General features: G+C 36.3%; 1 protein-coding gene and 1 long non-coding RNA gene across 2 annotated transcripts in view; both read right to left on the bottom strand.

Annotated features, from left to right (window-relative positions):
* Positions 1–217: 217 nt before the first annotated feature.
* Positions 218–16683, bottom strand: LOC145239879 (uncharacterized). Its single transcript, XR_013862388.1, has 3 exons — positions 16589–16683; positions 10024–10124; positions 218–3748 (listed from the first exon to the last, which is right to left on the bottom strand). It is a non-coding gene; the product is annotated as an uncharacterized LOC145239879 (long non-coding RNA).
* Positions 16684–17465: 782 nt separating this feature from the next.
* Positions 17466–21294, bottom strand: part of LOC145240300 (uncharacterized) — an 81560-nt gene continuing 77731 nt past the window's right edge. The window contains exons 9-10 of the mRNA XM_080103881.1: positions 20883–20934; positions 17466–17470 (exon numbers count right to left, since the gene is read on the bottom strand). Of these exons, the coding sequence (XP_079960007.1) occupies positions 17466–17470; positions 20883–20934 (57 nt within the window). The remainder of the gene's footprint in view (positions 17471–20882; positions 20935–21294) is intronic.

The following is a 21294-nucleotide window of genomic DNA, read 5'->3' on the forward strand; positions in this document are numbered from 1 at the left end:
TTGTGTGGGTGGAGGGGGCACGTTTATGTGTATGTGCGTATGCGTGTGTGTATGCGTTAATGTGTATGTTTGTGTGTGTGTCTGCATGTGTGTGTGTGTGTGTAGGGTGCATATGTCTGTATGTGAAAAATTGTGTTTGTGGGGAGATATATGAATAATTGCGGGGTTCGTATGTATCCATAATATGGGGTACATAATGAAAAATAATTGGGAACGTTATAATTCAAAACTAATTTGAAAATGATGGTGATGGTGGCAAAGTGGTTATCGCCATGAATTGCAAATCTAGGTGTGCTACGTTCGAATCCAGTACGTTCCACAGACACACTTTCACCAAACCAAAACATGTGTGGAAAGAAGGTAAATAGAATATTTTGAAAATTGGTGCAAAAAATAGAATTTTTATTACAAAAAATAGAATTTTTATTACAAAAAATAGAATTTTTATTACAAAAAATACAATTTCGTCAGCTGAACTGCAAAAAAAATAAATCGTCAAATGACTGCTTAAAATGTATTAAAAAAGAATAGTTTGAAATAGCATTTACGTTGATCTGTCATGCTTAAGTTTGAAGTCTGTGATACTTAAGTTCTAAATTGAATTTTCATTAGTCTGTTATGCTTAAGTTTGAAATTGAATTTTCATTAGTTTGTCATATTTAAGTTAAAAATAGCATTTTAATTAATCTGTCACTAGCAGGATCCGTGGAAATTCCACAGGAGACTCATTCATATGTAATATATTGATGTTGGCATTCGGTAGATGTTCAATGTAAATGGAGACGCTCTGATATTATTGTAGTTTATTATTGTGGTTCATAATTTTGTGGGAGTTTACTAAGTCACTTCCTAATGCTAAACATTGAAGCTCCAATGAATCCAAGCTACAAGAAGCAAGGCGTCTGATGACGGGTATTCATTTAGTTACACATCTCTGAATGATTTTCCAAGCAATCAATGTTCCAAACAAGATAGGGGGTTTCAGATTGGTGATACAAATTTTAATTTTAGCTGAAAATTTAAAATAAATGACTACAGAGTGGCTAACAAACATTTTGATGCATGATGCCAAAATACTTTTGGCTTCCTAGACATTTTTTTAAGTTTAAAGTTTAAATAAAACCTGTGCAATTGTCCTTGTTTGGATTTCAGGAATGAGAAATTCCATCCTTATTTAAACTATTTCTTTTCAGACTATTGTCCTCATATTCAAAATCACTAAAGATCAGTGCACATACTTGAACACATATGTTTGAAAACGGCCAAGGGCACATACAGGCAACATGTAATAGGAATAGTTTTGTGATATTATCCTTATTTGGATACACAATGGACTTTTCCAATAAGTATACGATACTTTGACTGTAATCCACTCAGTAAGTTGAGTAGCAGATCTCAAACCATTCTTGACAATCAGTCAGGCAGAAACTGGACCATTTCAGTGGCCTTTATTCTGTCCAGTTTATGTATTGGTCCTGGATAGTCCTAGGAGGTCCACATTCCCAGGCCTTGGCTCCCCTCTTTGGGGAGCTGCAAGCTTACTGCTTACTGCCTGAGGTGCCCCAACTGAGGAATGTCAATGAGACTGCCCAGCCAATTTTTAATAGGCCCATCCTTTTAGGGCATTGGCTTGAGTGTCCCCACCTTCCAACCTTGTGTCACATCTTCATGCAGTGGTATAAAAGTAAATACTAGCCAGTCAAGTATCAGACTTAAGGCCAGTATATACCAGTTAAAGATCCATTCACGACAATCAGTCTGACTGAAACTAGGCCAACTCTGTAGTCTTTCATCTGAGGTATTAGTCCTGACTAGTCCTAGAAGGTCTACGCTCTCAGACCATACTGTCTCTCTTTGGGAAAGATTTAGTTTATTGCTGCATAAGGTTCCCCAACTGAGAAATGCAGACGGGGCTACCCAGACAATTTCCATAAGGCCAGAGTGCCTTTTCTTTAGGGATATTGGCTCTCTCTTCACACATGCCGGCCTTGTGCCACCTCATACTTATATGGGTAGTATATATATACCGAATCCAGTAGCAGGAGCTACATCAGCGATATTGGATTAGTGTAATATAAACTTTATTCTTCTTTTCAATACGTGTTTATTTTGTTTTTAGTATGCCTCTTTGAGGACACAACAAATATCGATGTGGATAAAAGACCAGTGAGGTAAGGAGGTGGGAAATGCTCTTTAGGGGAGAGGGCTATGGATACAGCAGCACTGTGGAGGTCTCATTTATTTTTTTAAATTCATTTTTTGTTCTTTTACTTTTATAATGCCAGAAAAGAAGTCACTTTTAATAGTAAAAACATTTCACAAAGCATGCATTAAACTGGTCAAACATAAATTCTATCAAACTTCTGAACATTTGGCAATTGTCATGGCGTTAAACTTGAAGAGTGCTATTCCTTATAAAATATATCATCTATCGAACAATTGTTGACAATTTCATTAAAGTTGGAGAATTCCCTAATTCTTGGTAATTGCGAAAAATAACATGTTGGTTTGTTTACAAAGAATAACTTCCGAATTATAAATGAGCTGTAGCAGTCACAAATAAAGGCATATTTTTCTCTTGTGAATCAATGCTACTCACTGAGTGATTCGGCCACACACTGACTAATCAGCTGGTAGGGCGCATTGATTCAGCTGTCCCCTAAGGAACTTCTTTAGCCCCTTTTGGGAACGGCAGTCAGCTAGGTGAGAGAACTTAACCAGCAGCAAATCCGGACACTTCTCTCCGTTCTCTCTCGTCCTTGTCCACTTGATATTGCAGCATCGACGATTTTCACAGAAGATAACTGCTGCTAAACCGGGACTCCACAGAGAACGGCTTCCTAACCGACAGACTCCAAAAATATTCTATTCCTTCTTTATCAACATGAACACAGTTCAATGTTCAACTTTCTGTTGTCCAAATAAATCCTTTCATTGTTTTGTTTTAAAACGAGTTTTGTTATTTGTTCTATGCTTTTGTGATCGACATTTGTTTTATTAAGGATGCTAACAAGAAAACACTCCTAAAAACCTCTATGCTATATGCATTGATCTGAGATGACCTTTAAAGGTCGTTAAACATCAGCAAACAAAGTATACCTTATACTTGGCTGTATTTACCAGACGTTGGCCGGGATGCAATGAAGTCATTCTAGTTTTTAATTTTTATTTCCTTTACATATTTAAGTGTAGGCAACACCCATTATATTGATTAATAAATAAGCTATACTCTTTGCTTATCTTTATTTAGGTGCTTATTTTAAAATATTTCATATAACCAGTCGTCTGAGCAAGACAAAGTAATTTTTTAAATAAATTGTAGCTAAGTACTATATTGCCAATAGCATGATACAACATTAACAAATAAAAACTGACTAGTCAGAAGGAAAGTTTCATCTGTTAGTTTAAATGCTATTTGGGTCTTACTTCGAAAATCCGACAAGATAACTTTATATGGTAGATGCCGGGAATAGCTAAAAATTAATTAACAAGTAAATTCTATTTCAAAACTGAATCAAGGCACTGATGAAGACATGTTTACAATGGTACGCTTGCTGTCCACTCTTAAAGAATATCGTCTTTCGCTAATAGCATGATTTCTTGCAGAGTCACATGCTGGTTGAAGTGTGGAGGTCTGACTGGTGATATTGTCGCCGCTCAAGGTCATGTTTTGGTGTTTAAAAATTTGAGGGTGACCAAACAGAAAAAGGAGCAAATCAATGGTCCCTTGAGATGGAGACATGAACGCCTGTTAAAATAGAGGAAAAATATCTTTATGATTATATAAATCACGTATCTCTTTACAAATTTATATTCTGTATGTAACACCCTGCTAATTACAAAGAATTGATTAAACCATAAGAACATTCTGAGTAAAATTGAGCCCGAACTGCCTCACTGAGAAAATGAAACACTAGCATTGATTCGAGAAATTAGTGCAAATTCTTGTCCTTTGAGCTGAGATCAAGTATGAATGGATCAAAATGCATCTAGTTAAGAGAAGGATAGACAGAGGATGAACATTGTCTCCCAGAATTTTTAGGGCCTTTTGCCTATTATATCTATCTATATTTCTATTAGTCTGTCTGTTTGTCTGTCTGTCCATTCTAATTTTTCTTAGAAACTACTGGTCTAATCTGGCTGAAATTTTGTATGAACCTTTATTATGATAAGGTTCAGTGAACTAAGTAATATGGTATCCGTTTGATGCACAGTTAAGAATTAATAGGCATTAGTATTTAATGCAAAAATGAGCACAAATTAAACCATATACAAACATCAAATTGACATAAAGCTTCTATATAAATTCTGAGTCAACAAGCTATAACTTCTGCTTTTTTTTTAATTATTATTATTAGTAGATATTTTTGATCACTCAGCTCCAGAATTTTCTACTTGCAAATAACTAAATAATAATTGATCAGCTTCTTCTAGACTATTTTGAATTAACTCCATCCCTACACTGCCAAACTCATTGCAAATCTTTTTATTGTTTCTTGTAAGAATTGGCTCACACCAGGATTTCATCAACAGTGAAACTTATTTCAGTTAGAAACTTCTGGCTGAATAGGAGACGTGAATTCACTGCCGAAACACTTCGTTTTTTTTTTTTTAAATTCTGACAGTGCACAGATATATACGAGCCCCACTTGGAATATATTTTATATTGCTGATTATATGACCACATCTGCATATGCGTTGGCCAACCAAGCCTTCTCAGAACATTTATTACTTTTCAATCAAAGAACTTTTTCGCTTCTTCGCAAAAAGGACATTTCTGATCAAATTGTACAGTTCTAATACGCAACGAACTGTTGCAACGAAGTTCCCTTTCTTCCTCTGTATATCTAACACTAATGGAACTTTGATTAATAAACTTTCATTCTGTTATAGTCTCATAAGGGTTCAGAAGATACAATTCAGTAATTATTGGAAACAAAACCGAACAGCAAAGCAAATACAACAAATGAAGTGTCCAACTATCACGAATAAAAACTGGAACATAACTGTGTGCTAATGATCGGAGACATATTCTCCCAGTCTTTATAATAAGTGAAAAAGTTAATTATTATCCGTAGGGTGGACACACCACAACACTTTCTAAGAAATACCCATCTTTCTTTCAAAATGCATCGCTTATAGATTTGCTTTATACTTAAAAATTAACTTGATTATCAAACGAGCAACCTCAACCACTGTAAACATTTTAAAAAAAAATTTTCCTCTTTGTACCTAAAACTAAAAAGACCTTCCACGAACAAAGTTTCTTTCACACAACTTCCCATCTGTGATTTCTTCCCAGCTGACTGCAACATACTCGTTTTTAAGTCTAATATTGACAATTTTTTGCCAAAAACTTCTTGAAACTTTACAAATATCTGCAAGCCAGCAAATACTCTTCCTCAGACACCTGCCATACCCTGAAAGTTTCACTTTCTTGATCTTGGATTCATCCAAGCTCCGCTGTCTAGCAACTCACTTAGTCAACACCTAAAAAATTATTAATCAATCTGGAGCACCTTTTTTACCTTCATGTGCCTAAGCACACATGGACATGTCTACAAAGTCAGAAAAGAACACAGCTCTCAGGACTTCCGGAAACATTTTTTTATGCTCAGAACTGCTGAAGCATGAAATAAACTGAGTTGTTGGCTCCACACCCTTTAAAATCTTTATGCTTCCCCAAATTTGTCAAAACTACACATGATCTTCTCTATTATGTGTATATGTACTTTTGATGAGTTTTATTGCACAATGATTTCATTATTGTTATTACTGCCAAATCCCATCAGATCCATCGAGTCTGATTATCTGTTCATTCTATAAAGAGGGCTTTTACATAATATTAACACTGATAGTTGAAGAACAATTTCATGGGAAAGGTGCGAACCAACAATTAAACTTGTGTTTAATTGATTGTTTATAATTGATTGTTTATAAAAGATCGTTTATAATTGGTCGTTTATAATTGATTGTTTATACACGACAAGGTTCAAAAGAGAGTCGCAAACCTGATAGGCCCTGAACTGGCATCTAAGCTTCAGCCTCTGTCCCATCGACGAAATGTTGCATCCCTCTGCCTTTTCTACAAGTATTTTAGTGGTGAATGCTCTGACGAACTGCAATCACTTGTGCCCCCACGACGTGAGCACCCTCGACAAACCTGACAGACTGCTAAATCCCACCCCCACACTGTAGAGATCCCTAGATGTAAAAGATCTTTTTACTCCAATAGTTTCTTCCCCAGAACCGCAAGACTCTGGAATTCCATTCCAGGTCCCTGCTTCCCCAACAGTACTGCCGTGCAGAAGTTCAAGTGTAACGTGAACCGACACCTTGCTGCCCAAATCCCTACATAGTACCCCAGTAGTTGTTGCCCCTGATAGTAGCCCCCTACACCAAAGTGGCAATTTGCCTTGTTTGGGGTGAAAATGTAATAAAAAAAAAAAAAAAAAAAATTAATTGTTTATAATTGATCGTTTACAATAGATCGTTTATATTTTATATATTTTATTGTTTACCTCTTGTGACATTTGAACCGGAGACACTAACAAGGAAAGAGAATGCAACAGCTTGATTTTCTTAAAGAAGTTTTAAAAGTTAAAATATTCCAAAAATACATTTTCTAGACGCATTAAGGAAGGTCTTTAGTGATGCACTGGCTTCATGACCAATTTCAGATACTTTTACATCATGTCGTCAGCTCAGACAGCTAATACCAACTCCAGGTTGTCTCTTTGAACATCAAGTGCTACACACGATATGACAAAACTTCTCTTTTTACACATGCAAAAACTCAGCATCTTATATAGGTTTCAGCTCTAATTTCAGTCAATCAGAATACTCTGGATCTATATTAGTTGATGACCAAAGTACTCCACAGATATCTGTGTCAAATTTCTGGACGACCCCCTTGTTGTTTGCTGGAGAACACTTACTCTCCTTTTGGAACTCTGTGCTCTTAATAAAGAGAATTGCGGTTGAAGAGGTGGGACTTTGTGGAATAAATTCTGATCATATGCTTTCTCTATTTTATCAGTATGTTGAGCTTGATTACCATTCTCAAAACATTTTATCCCAGTTTAGTCTAATTTTGAGTTCAGCTTGTTTCTACATGTCTTTCTGCATTTGTTTATAACCAATTGGGTTTCAGCTAGGGATTTCTGTAGACTGGCCATTTTGTGTAATGTCGGTTTTAAAGATGAAGTTTAAATCTGGATAATATAAGGAGATGAGTGCATAGCAGGAAACTTTGTTGGTATGCCCTCCAATTTTTTTTTATTTTTTGCAAGATGGGGCACTTTATTTTCTCCAGCTTGTAGATGTTAGACATTGTGAGATTTATCCTGATTTTGCAACTCCTTTATTTTACCAAAGCACATTGTACTTGATTTCCCTCCTTGTGGCATTTCATTCCACTTTGATTTATTTTTAAGTCTGTTTGTTTTTGTATGTCTTGCTACATTACATTTGTCCATAATCGATCATATTTCCATTCGATTCCATCAAATCTATCCTGATTCAGGTCTCTTTCATGCCTCCTTCTCTCAAGATCTCACGCAGAAATGATGCGTTAAGATTATTCATAGCAACATTACAGATACTCCTCACAAATCACAAATATATGAATAACAAAAAGTTTTTGAACCCTGAGAAAAATCATATGCCCAAAATTATTAACTTTAAAAAGATCCCGGCTACCAGAGTCCAGCTATGTGAAGAAAGATATGTCTTGTAAAAGAGATATATTCCTTTTAAGTAGCTGAGTGGCCATGACTATTATTCAAGTAATAATCTACTAAGCCGCTTTATTGAATGAGTGCTTGTGATCAGAGTTGGTATATCCTTAGCATGAGGCTTTCAGCATACCTTTCGATTTTTCTCCCAGGCAACTCTATAAATCAGAATTTAAGGGCGAACCAGCCAATCATATTCTTGTAAAGAGTAACCCGAATGTACTCCTTTACATCAGCATATAAAGGAGATTTTGTTACAGAAAATGGCCACCAAAAAGCTGGCCCAACAAGATAACAGTTGTATTTGCTTTATAAATAAGTGTCGGAATTTTATTTACAAGCATATGGCAAAGTTCTCTGGAAAATGAACATAAGTACAGATCTTCCATGCATTAACTCTAATAAGATATAAGAGATACTCAAGTAACTGTCATAAAAAATATGCAAATAAGTGATTTACATATCATATGTGCTATCATATGTGCTATGTATACTTGACTGCAAAAGTTACTAATTCTTTTGTTATATATCCTTTTGAAGTAATATTATTTTGTAAATTACATGTACATTTATGATTTGCCAAATATATGTTATTTTCATATGATTGACAAGTGATATAATTTGGAATCAGCATGGATGAATCTGATTGGTTAGTTTAATCAAGTGACATAAAAATGATTTGAAGTGGGTTCAATTGCAATTGAAATGCTACTAGCCAAACATATAATAATTAAATCAGATTCTGCTAGACAGAGGCCTTCATCCATTCAGTGTGGCCGCAGCCAAGATTAAACTCATTACACGAGTTTGTAGTGTAATTCAAATCTTGTTGGTAGCTGAATACTTGATGCTTCATCAAGGCTATCAAGAGTATTTTTTATTGTGACACCATCACTAGATGGGGTGCCTACCATGGTTTAAGAGAATCCCATCTATCCTCGAGAAAAGGATAGACCATGCCAGTTTCTCAATCAGATATTTTACCTCGCAGTACATACAATGCCTCGCCTTCCCAAATGGTCATCCATCTGGCACTGGCCAGGCTCAACGTTGCTTAACTTCAGTGATCTGGAGAGAACCGGTGTGTCAACGTGATTGTGCCATACTAGATAGAGGTACTTGCACATTTTGCACCTCTTCTGAAGATAGTCAAAAGCAACTCAGAATTGTTTCATTTATTTCCTGCTTCTTTTGTTTCAGCTTGTTTGACTCGTTGGTCTAGTGGTCTTCATGAATTTGCTGTTTAGATATTTCATTATGATATATGTTCTTATGCCAACAGCTTCTTTTCAAGAACTGTCTGTTTATAGAAGTATTTTCTTGTTGACTGTTTTCCTCCTATTTATAGCCTTGTTTTTTTTTTGTTTAGTTTTTTTTTTTCAAAACTAACGTTAATAATCCTTTCCTTTCTTTGTGTTAATCATCTTTCATATATTTAGCTCCTTACATCAATTAGCCTCATGCTTTGTCTGAAGCAACTTCCAAAAAAAAAAAGAAAAAAAAAAAGAAAAATGGATCTTTAAAGTCAATTGGATTGACAGATATAATGTAAGTTCTTGCTAGGAACATTTGACACTTTGTTTTCACCCCTTCTGAACATTGTCAGAAGCAACTCTTAGCGACAAAAAATGGTCGTCATCTTTCTCTTCATAATTGTATTAGACTACCTATGAGAAAAAATATAAAGATAACAGTTTTAACACTTGTCAACTAGAAAGAGAGGCAGACAAGATCCATAACCTCCAGCAGATGGATATATATATATATATATATATATATATATATATATATATATATATATTGCGATAGAAAAAATGCGAGCATGAAAAGTAATATGGTTAAGCTTGAACATGGAAAAGTAAAGGACTAGTTGTTAAAGCTGAAAAAGAAAAGGACAAGATATTCTAGTAAAAAATATAATAAATTTATAATTTAAAATATTGCAACATAAAGAATTGATTATATAATGTTATAAATTGAATAAAAAAAATTCTTAATTCTGCAATATTTATATATATGTCATGTACATTTCCTCATATTCAGTAATATATCAACCGGCAGAAAAGAGAAGAAGAAGAAGAAGAAGAAGAAGAAGAAGGAGAAGAAGAAGAAGAAGAAGAATGGTGGCTCAAAGCTGAATGTGCATGCTAATCATTACAATATAATTATAGAGACAAGCGTTTTCTAATTTGATAATATTGTATTTGCTCTATAAAATGCACTAATGATATGTTGCTAGGAATTGAACTGTAAAGCTTTCAGTACAAAAAAAAAATATTTTACTCACTCGCATATAACAGAAAATTTGGATGAAAATCTGGTTCACTTTCGATTCTGGTTGTAATTTTAATACATTAATTAGCACACAATAAATTCGGTTTGCTGAACCTGAAATGAGAAATACAATTAACAAATTAAATAAACACAAAATGTTTCCATCCATCCATAGCCTTGAGCCCCTGGAGGGGCATAGGCCATCTACAACTTTGTAGATGCTTTTGTAGCAAGGAGTTCTTTTTACAGGGTGAGGATGCTGGCCCCACGCCCAAACTTCCCAGAAGGTACATACAGCGCCTAACCTTCTCAAATGGTCACCCATCTGGTACTGGCCATGCTCAACGTTGCTTAACTTCGATGATCTGGCAAGAACCGGTGTGTCAACATGATTGTGCCATACAAAAAAAAAAGTTTACCATATTGAATTAAATATGTTTGAAAATATAGATTTGGTTCTGCAAGATCAACTGCTGATGTGTTGGCTGTAAACAGAATCAGTGAATCTACTGACAGAGGCTTTATCTCTAGAGCAATAGCTCTTGCCATATCAAGCGCTTTTGATAGGGTTTAGCACAAAAGTTTGCTTCATAAGTGTTATGGAAACTTACCCATTCACTCATAATGGATTCTTTATATAACCACTATATTATATAACCACTATATTACATAACCACTATATTATATAACCACTATATTATATAACCACTATATAAATCACAAGCTTGTTAATACTCTTGTGGTGGAAATATCCCAACCTGATGCAAGTCTAAGTTAACAATCAGAAATACCAACAACCTTTCTTTGTATTTACTTTCTTGTACAATATATTCTTTCTTCCTAAACCTGTTCTTCACGTCTTCCTCTATAACTCTTTTTCTAGGGCCACAACAAGAAGCTAGCTTTGAATATCTGAAAGTGTCTTTTCAATCATTCGCTCTAATAAGTTTATAAAAGTAATCGTTGATGAACACATGGAATCAATGCTGGCATGCCCCAGGGATCTATTTTAGACTCAACCTTCTTCTTGATCTTTATTAATGATCTCCAAAATCACATTCTAAATTCACTCATTAACATTTATGCAGATGACACGGTCATCTATGGCAACATTTTGAAGAGTCTTAATGTTTTTTTTCTCTTCCAACGTAACACATGTAGTTCAATGGGGAAGAAGGTGGCTGATTAATTTTAATACATCTAAAACTGAGTTTAGTTTCTTTCATCACTAATGCTTGGATATTCACTTTACCCCAACTGAAATGAATGGCTCTCTCCTAGAAGAACCCCCCCCTGCTTTGATAACCTTTATGCCAGAGCTCAAATGGAAGACTTACATTAAATCTATTGTTAAGGTCGCTGGATAAGGTTCTTTAGTCTTTTAAGGAAAGCTGCAAGGCAGCAGTAGGATTTGAAGTCAGAATTCCCATCTCTTAGCCTTTTGCTGTGATAAGGCCCACAAGGCAGTGGTGTTTGATTTTGGGGTTGGTTCCTCTAGTCTTCGCCCAACCAAGGGCACCCACAAGACAGTGGGGTAGGGATTGGTAGTGTGCCATGGCATGCCCACACATCGGTGGACCATAACACTACTCCGAGATCTCCTACAAGTTTAGCCTGGGGCCGCAAGGCAACCAGTTACCATGTGTGGCCAACGTGAAGGCACTCTAGGAGTCTTCATGATAGAGAGGCTATGTACTGGCAGGGAAGACTTATGCATAGCTACTCCCTTTTCACCACGAGGTTAGCCAGCAGTGTTAGCTGGAAGCGAGAAGGCATGCAGCATGAACTTAACACTAACTTATACCTAACACACTAGACGTATCACATACCCCTGTTGGATTAAGAATTCAAACGCACACACAATGGCGTAGTAGCGGACACGATAGGGTGACAGTTTACCTCACTGAGATTACTTTTGGCCAGAAGCTGCGGCCTTCTCTGCTGCCAGTTGTCGTGGGTTCGCTCCACTGGACATGAGCATTCAGGGTTCAGAAGGTGTCTATCTGATGCGCAACAGATATTGCACCTAAACTGCGCAAGCAAGTTTGGAGCCAAGGTGGAAAGTCCTGTGGTGATGGAGTGAGACTACGCCAACACCAAGGGATAAAACACTGAGGTCCCAACTAGTCATCATCAAAATTGACGAACTGCATGATGATGATAAGGTCGCTGGAAAAATGGTTGAACCATTTTACTACTCCAGAAAGTATCTCACTCCTGACACAATTCTTCACTTGCATAATAATATAATAATATGTTTTAAGAATGGAGTACTCTTGACACATACAAGGAGGTGCTGATCAGAATATCCTTTCTTGTCTCAACAGATTACAAAACCGATTCCAAAACCTTGTGGAAAATGTCCTTTCTTTTTCACAGAAGAAACTAATTGCTATTTTTTTTCTACTCTATCTTTCATTTGCATGGTAAGTGCTCGACTGAACTCCAATGTATGGATTCCCCGGTAAAACATTCACAAGAACTCATCTATCAGGTTGACAAGAAAATTCTTGCGATTTTTAACTTTTAAATTCAGATGAACATATTTCGGCTAAAACAAAAATTTATTGATCGAAATAAGGACCATCAGAATCAACACACTTTTGTGTTTGTGTGTTTATTATTACTTATTTATTACTGCTAAACGTTTCTGTTACTAATCGTTCTCTTTTACGTTTTCTTGTTACGAGTACTTTTATGTTAAGTTTACTTTTACGGGTTTGTGTGTTTATCACCGTTCTTACATATACGTGTGTGGGTGTGTATGCTCTTATTTATCTTACGTGCAGTTCACTGTTATATGTGTGTGTGGGTGTGTATTCTTATTCTTACACCGTTTCTTCTGCCCTGGAAGGTTTCCGAGACGTGTATGCGCAATGTAATGTGAACATATCTGGTTGCCTTGACCAGCGGATGATATCTTCTGGTCGCTGGTCTGCCATCTTGTTGGGGAGTGGTCACTGCAGACAGATTCATTAATGAACAACAAGATGGGATTTGAAGCTTCAATCTTTTATTTAAGGCAAGCCTATCATCTTGGACCCTGATTGTCGGGAGGGACCCAACTTCCCGTCTGCTTCATCTGCTGCCTAGACCAACTCTCAGCCCATGTGGTTGTCAACCGGAAGCCTACGACCACAATCCCGTGTCACCCCTAATTTCCGGTGCATTCTATCTAGGTTGTTCAAGGGTGACTTGAGTTTGATGCCTGCCAAACCTAACCTTTTTTGACCCTGCTAACTCGCTGATGGGAAATGAAAATATATTTATATATCTTTCTATTTCTAAAACTACCTATATAGCATTTAATCTGGGATTCCCAATACTACACTTTTACCAATGCAAAACAAGTATATTTATACCAGTAACTTAAAATCTTGCATTCTAGTGTGATCAAGTCACTGAAGGCATTTTCGATATCGCTTAGGTTTTTTAAGCATTTTTCATGCAAAAAGTTGTCAAAATGCTTGAAAAAGTGGTAGTAGGTGAGAGGTCTGGAGAGTATGATGGATGAGGCAGAGTTCAACTTTTGCAGGGTCGATTTAGCAATGTGTGGTCAGGCATTGTTGTGAAGGAGAATTGGGCCTTTTCTGTTGACTAATGCTGGGTGTTGTTGTCGAAGTTTCTGATGCATTTCATCCATTTATTGGCAGTACTTCTCTGCCGTAATGGTTTCACCTGCATTCAAAAAAATGTAATGGATGATACCGGTGACAGATGACCAAACAGTCAGCATGACCTTCTTTTGTGCAACTCTGACTTCGTGAAGTATTGTGGAGCTTCGTCAGTGTCCAACAACTGAGCTGAGCATTGCCAGTTGTCATAAAGAACCCACTTTTCATCTCAAGTCACAACCCAGTCGAGAAATGGGTCGTTCTTATTGCATAAAATAAGGGAAGATGACGCTTCATAAAAACGTTTCTTTTGGTTGTAGTTCAATTTGTGAGGCACCCATTCATCAAGTTTTTTGTCTTTCCAATTTCTCTCAAATGGTTGGAAATCGTCGTATATATTATGTCTAATTTAGAAGCAAGTTCTCGAACAGTTGTGCATGGATTGGCTTCAATTAAAGCTTTTAATTGATCGTTATCAACATCCGATGGCTAACCACTATGCTCATCATCTTCAAGACTCTCATCGCTGCCACGAAATTTCTTGTGCTGTATGTTTAGTAGTGGTTCCTGGGCCAAATGCTTCATTGATATTGCAAGCTGTTTCAGCAGTTTTTCAGCCTAGTTTGAATTGAAATAAGAAAATTATGCAAATTTGTTTTTTTTCCATCAACGTCCTGAAAAGAATACATAATTGTTTTAAAACGATTGTAATTTAAACAACTAAAGAAAGGCTCTTCAAAATGATATATAAGTAAATGTATTATAACGAAAACTTGAAAATACATCATTCAAAATCATAATTACAAATTCTATAAGAACTTTCTTCTCAACTTAATAGCTACAACAACCGTAAATAATTTTTCTCTCTCTGTGTACCTAAAACGAAACAGAACTTCCATGAACAAAGTTTCTTTTCAAGAACTATCAATCGTTAAATACAGTACCCTGGAGCTATTTCCCAGCTGATTATATTTTTCAGTCCAATGTTAACAAATTCTTGAATTATAATTCTCTTAAATAATCTAATTTCTGGCCAATGATAATCATTCTTATCAATCCTCACAAATTCATTAACTCTTATCCTCGAGTGGCCTATGAACCTTTATAAGTGGCAACTCGTTAGTACATAAAAAAGGATGACAAAAAATGGAATAATGATTGACTGCTCTTTTCATCAGCTGAGTTTTTGTAAAGCTAAAATCATTGAGACCTTAATTAATCAAGAGGTCTTCTTTTTTTTTTTACAGACATCACCACATTATCAAGGCCAAGCGGCCACTCAAGGATAAGGGTTAAAGAGTGTACAGTAGAAATTGGACAATATAGTAATCATTAGTAATGAAAATTCGGTAAATTTGATAACTTATATGGAACGGCTCATCAAGAACTTATTTACGTTAAACTTGAACACAACCATATTGTAGTCAGCCGGAAAGCAGGAAAACGGAAGACAATTCCACAGGCGTGCAGTTCTAAGAAAGAAGCTTTGTTCATGGAATCTACGTTTAGGTTTAGGCACAGATAAAGAGTGGGGGGAATTATTGATAGTGTTTTCAGCTAGACGAGTGTTTCTTGTAAAAGTTAGGCGAGGGGGACCATAGCATAGAGGTCTGGAGAGCAAATCTTCTCTTTGACAAACAGTATGGATTTATGCAATCTCGTTTTACTGCAGATATTTTAACAGTCATCTCTGAACACATATACTATGCACTGGATGAGGCGGGCAAAGCCCTTGATGTATCCAAGGCCTTTGACAAAGTCTGGCATGAAGGGCTGCTAATGAAAATTAAATCGTACAGTATAACAGGATGAATACTAAATATAATTAGATCCTTCTTAGACAATAGGACCATCCAGTTGTCATTGATAGACGTACACCCAAGCAGCATAACATTAATCTGGGAGTGTCTCAGGGGTCGATCATTGGTCTACTATTATTCCTGATATTCATAAATGACCTCCTTGATAATATTATGTCCAAGATGGGTATATTTGCTGAGGATACAATGCTCGATAACATGCATGAGGAAAGAATGGATGTACATAAACCTAAGACAATAACAGAATCGTTAGAAAATGACCTTCAAACCGTAGTGGAATGGGGCCACAAATGGATGGTAACATTAATGCTAGTAAGACTAAGTTGCTTATCTTTAACAATTACAAGACACCTTTCCAACCATCGATATCCATGACAAATAACACCCTATCTGAGAATTCTTCCTTCAAACTCCTTGGCTTAACATTCACAGACAATATGAGCTGGAACAAATACATTGAGGATATGCAAAGGCTGCTGCAAAGAAGGTGGGTTTCCTCTATCAAGCTAGAAGACTACTCACACCTGAAAGTATCTTATGCCTCTACAAGGCCACCATTTACCTATGCATGGAGTATTGTTGCCACATCTGGGCTGGTGCATCTACTACTAGCCTCTCCCTCTTTGATAAGGTCCAAAAAAGAGTTTTCAATCTAATAGATTTCACTTTGTCAACTAAGCTCCAGCACCTGTCCCATCACCACAATGTTGCATCTCTGTGTCTGTTTTACAAATATTTTAATGGAATGTGCTCTGGTGGACTCGTTGCACTCAGGCCTTCTCAATGTACATATCCCTGACAAACCCACTTAGCAACAAAATCTCACCCCTTCACTGTTAAGGTCTCTAAATGCCAGAAAGCTTTATACTCTAATAGTTTCTTCCCTCAAATAGCTAGAATTTGGAATTCCCTTTTTGCTACCTGCTTCCTTGACTGTACTGATATGCAGAAGTTTAAATGTAATGTAAACTAACATCTTGTTAATCTTTCCTAGGCATGGTCCTAAATAGTATCTCTTTATGTCCAATGGCGATATGCCTTGTTAGGGGTGAACGTGAGTAAAAAAAAAAAAGAAAAAAGAAAAAAAAAAAAAAGAAGCATCATGTTCTCTGAATCATTTACGGTGAGTTTTTGGAGTACTTACATGGCGCCCACCAGATAAGAAAGAGAAGAGTCTCCCAAAAGAGTTTCTTTTTTATATCAGATTCTTGGTGGATTTGCTGGAAACCAATCACTCCTTTGAAATAAGCAAAGAAAAAAAATACCAAAAAAAAAAAAAAAAAAATAAAATAGAAAAGAATGAATAAAATAAAAATAAAAATAAACATTGTAATAAAATGCTGACCAATTAAAATATGAGATTAGTGCAAAAGGTTTTGCCGATTTGTAGAAGAGGCATCTTAAATGATTGTAATTTATTTTATGCATATAGTTATTACTTAAATATATCACCAATGATTAATTTATAACTTTTTATTTCAGATCATTAAAGCATCATTTATATTTTTCATACAGTATTCTCGTCCATGTTGATATGAAAGCAACCTTATTTAATAAAAAAAAAAGGGGGTCATCTTTTATTACAATAATGCTTATCCTCACACAGCAAAAGATCTCTTAGGAGAAATTGGTTGGGAAATCTTGCCCCATCCTGCATATTCTCCTGACCTAGTTCCATTTGATTATCATTTATAATGATGACCTTAGATTAACATCACTAAAAGGAATTGAACGTGACTTAGATTCATATTTCACATCGAAACCTAAACAATTTTACACGCAAGGCATTTATAAGCTCTTTGCCAGATGAGATCAAGTTATAGAGAGCAAAGGTCGTTATAGTTATGAATAAAGATTTTCAAAAACACAGTTTTTTTATTTTCAAGATGAAATTTTAAAAGCTTTTGCACTGAATTGGTATAGATATTTTTGTAGAATCTGGTTTCAAGGTTAGCAGTTTATTATTCTTTTTTTTCTTTTCTAATCCTAGTTGGAGATCTCCCTTTTAAATCCTTTTTAATTCATCCTGGAAAAAAATAAATTTCCCAGAACATTTGAACTCATATTAATACACTTAATCAATATATATCTTTTTTTTTTTTTCATGGAAAACAAATTTTCAAAACTGAAAGTGTTGAACTGAGCTTCAATCTATGGTCCCCCCTCGCCAAACTTTCACAAGAAACACTAGACTAGCTGAAAACATTATCAATAATTTTCCCCACTCTTTATCTGTGCCTAAACCTAAACATAGATTCCATGATCAAAGCTTCTTTCTTAGAACTGCAAGCCTGTGGAATTGTCTTCCGTTTTCCTGCTTTCCAGCTGTCTATAATATGGTTGTCTTCAAGTCCAACGTGAACAAGTTTCTGATGAGCCGTTCCACTTAAGTTAACAAATTTACCGAACTTCCATTACTATCGATTACTATATTGTCCTTTTGACTACTCTACACTCTTTAACCCTTATCCTTGAGTGGCCTATCGGCCTTGATAAGTGGTGACGCCTACGTAAAAAAAAAAATAAAATAAAATAAAAAGCTAAAAGAGCAAGTGATGCGCCCATAAACGTTGGTGCGTAATCACCTGGAGATGGTGTCACAACAGAAATGCTTGTTTCCATCATTAAACTGAGTTGACATCAAGAAGGGCATCCGATTTCTTTTTATTTTTTACCTTATGAAAGTAAATTCAAAAATAAATTTGTTGTGAAGTTTCATTGTTGGAACCTTGCGAGGGAGATCAGGAGAGACTATTCTCCAACACATGCAAGTATGTAAAACAGACTTCTTCTTCTTCTTCTTCTTGCTGTTGATGATGATGATGATGATGATGATGATGATCCCGTTCAATATTTCATTCGGTAATTCTTTAAAAAAAAAAACTCTCTTATTTTTAAACATTATTTCTTGATATGTCCTATGAAAAGGATATAGTTGTTCAAAGTAGTTGAGCAAGTCTTACTACATCTTCGACTAATAATCTGGTAAGCCACCGTGGGGTTTGTGGTGTATCTTTCAACGTTTCTCCTAGGCCACTCTACCGGTCGGTATTAAAACTCTGGAAAACAGTAAATGTAGACTCTACGGACAAAGAAACTAAACAATGTATCACATAGTAAGCGAATGCAGCAAGCTAGCCCAAAAAGAATATAAGGACAGATATGATTGCATGGGGAAAGCAATACACTGGGAACTCTGCAAATGACTACAGACAAAGATGACACAATATTGAAAAATGAAAACCACAAAATCCTTTGGAACATGAAAGTATAAAGAGCATAAATTGACCCAAACAAGGAAACCGGACATTATAATAATTAATAAGAAGAAAAGAAACTGTCAAATTATAGATTTTGCCGTTACAGCAGACCACAGGGTGAAGATCAAAGAAACAAAAAAACGAAACAAATATGCCGAACTTGCTAGAGAACTGAAAGGTACATGAAGAAATTCAATACAGGGTGGAACGATAAAATTGTCGCCCTAGAAAAAAACGACATGATTCCATTTCCGTTTGATGAAAACCAGGGTTTTTTTTTTGTTTGTTGCAGATCATCTACTTGTTGGCCAGTTATGTACGAATCCCAAGAGCAATAGGAGCCTTCTATCATGTCTGAAAGTGACACAATGTTCAACGAGTGAGATTGGAAATACGCCGCTGTACAATTCATGCTCTCTACCGATCCAAGTAATGACAATGGACCATTGCCAGCACACTTAAAATGCAAATTTGGACAGTTGAACACTTGAGGACACAGCTCAACAGTTTCCGGCCACAGTTATGGTTTTTGGTGTGGTTTCAAGTGAGGGCCACATCATACCACCTCACATCTTCAAAGTGGGCTTGAAAGTCAGCACTACAGTGTATTTTGATGTGCTGTAAAGTGTGGTGATTCCCTGGTGTAGTCAGGTGGCCGCTAGCAGACCCTGGATGTGGTGGCAGTAGGAGTTGGCGCCGGCTCACAAGTCCAAAGAGACACAGGCTTGGCTTCAGAAGGAGTGCTACGACTTTGTACCCTTTTCTCACTGGCCCTCTTCCTCTTCCGACCTGAACCTCCTGGACTACTTCATTTGGTAATATCACGAGAACATCACCAACATAACCTCTCACAACACCAAATCCAGCCTGATCGCCGCATCCACCTAGTATTTGCCGAGCTCCTGGCAGCATTTGTGGAAAAGGCATGCTCCCAGTTCCAGACAAGTATCGAAGTGGTGATTGAGGCTGAAGGCAGCTACATTGAATAGATGTCAGATCTACTACATAATCAAGTTACCTGAATTGATTTTTTCAATAAAAATTTTTAAATTAGGCTGTAGTGTTGTTTTCTTTAGGGCAACAATTTTATCGTTGCATCTTGTAATTGTAGGAACACTAGGAACAGTCCCAAAAAACACAGAAAAAAAACTAGGAGAAACTGGAATCAAGGGGAAGATTGAGACTACACAGCCTATGGTGCTGATGAAAATAGCTGAAATCTTAAGAAAAACCCTCAAATGTGACATCTAAACCACATAAGCAAGTACTTAGTAGCCACATGGGAAGTGTGACAGAAGTAAAGCAAAAACATGGAAGAAACACGGCAAGGAACCTGAAACTGTAAGAAATCTTTTAAACGGCAGCCCCTCTTCACCAAAAAAACTATCAGCGCTAATAGTCGTGACAAGTCAAGGAGGATGAAGACACCGGGAAGGGAAAATACTGTCTAGACCTCCAACTGGGTGAGTGCGAAGAGTGCTGGGAGTTTAAGGAGGCTAGGTGCCGCCCAAATTTCAGGGAAGACCAAGAGTAGTTATCAGTGAGAAATCAATGGTAAACAGCTGATGCAATAACACAAAGTTATTTACAAAGGTTATCAAAAGAGGTCAAGAGTATTAGAAATCTGAAGAGACTTATTGTCACCCAGATTCTGGGGAACACCACCATTATCATCAGTGAGTAATCTCTAATAATGGCCGGTATGAGAACTCCTAGTGAGTACTACTAATAATAATCAGGGAGGATGGAAAAACTGAAGAGAGAATTAACTAGACCTCCACTGGATGAGTGCGAAGAGAACTGGAACCTTGAGAGCGATTGGTGCCATCCAAATTCCAATGAAGGCCAATAGTTATTGCCAACGAAAAGTCAATGGTAAATGGCTGTTGCGATAATGCAAATTCATTTGCAAAGGTTGTTCTGAAAGAGAAATCTTTGGTCTGTGTGAAAACTCTTAGTAAATAATAATAATACAGATATAAAGAGATTTATTATTTTTAATTACGCAAGAAGAATATCTTAAAAGCTGTGTAACAGTTTATGAATTTTTGCATGAAATCAAAATAGGTGTTTAGAGAGAAGAGGGAGGATACATAAGCAGAACGAGGGGGCATGAGTAGGGGATAAGCAGAAAAGAGAATCTGCAAAAAGGAAAGGGGAGATAAGAGCACAATTTACCTCGGTTTTTGTTAGCTTGATGGTGCATATGCGTTACCTGAAAACAGAGGATCTGTAAAAGTAAAAAACAAAATGTCGTTTTTTTTAAATTAAAAAATAATCCATTTCATTGCATAAAAACAGGATGAACGATAAAGTTGTTGCCCTACAAAAATCAACAATACAGCTTTATTGTAAAACTTTTATAGAAAAAATCAATTCAGGTGAACTGATTATGTAGTAGAGCTGACATCTATTCAAAGTAGCCACCTTTAGCCTCAATCACTGCCTCGATACGGGTCTGGAACTGGAAGCATACCTTTTCCAGAAGCATCAGCTTTAGTGTTATGGGAGATTATGTTAGTGATGTTCTCAATGTATTACCAAACAAAGTAGTCCAGCGGGTTCAGGTTGGGGGAGGAAGAGGGAGAGA

The sequence above is a fragment of the Euprymna scolopes genome, chromosome 19 (assembly GCF_053919585.1).
Source record: "Euprymna scolopes isolate OS-2025 chromosome 19, ASM5391958v1, whole genome shotgun sequence".
Lineage (NCBI taxonomy): Eukaryota > Metazoa > Mollusca > Cephalopoda > Sepiida > Sepiolidae > Euprymna > Euprymna scolopes.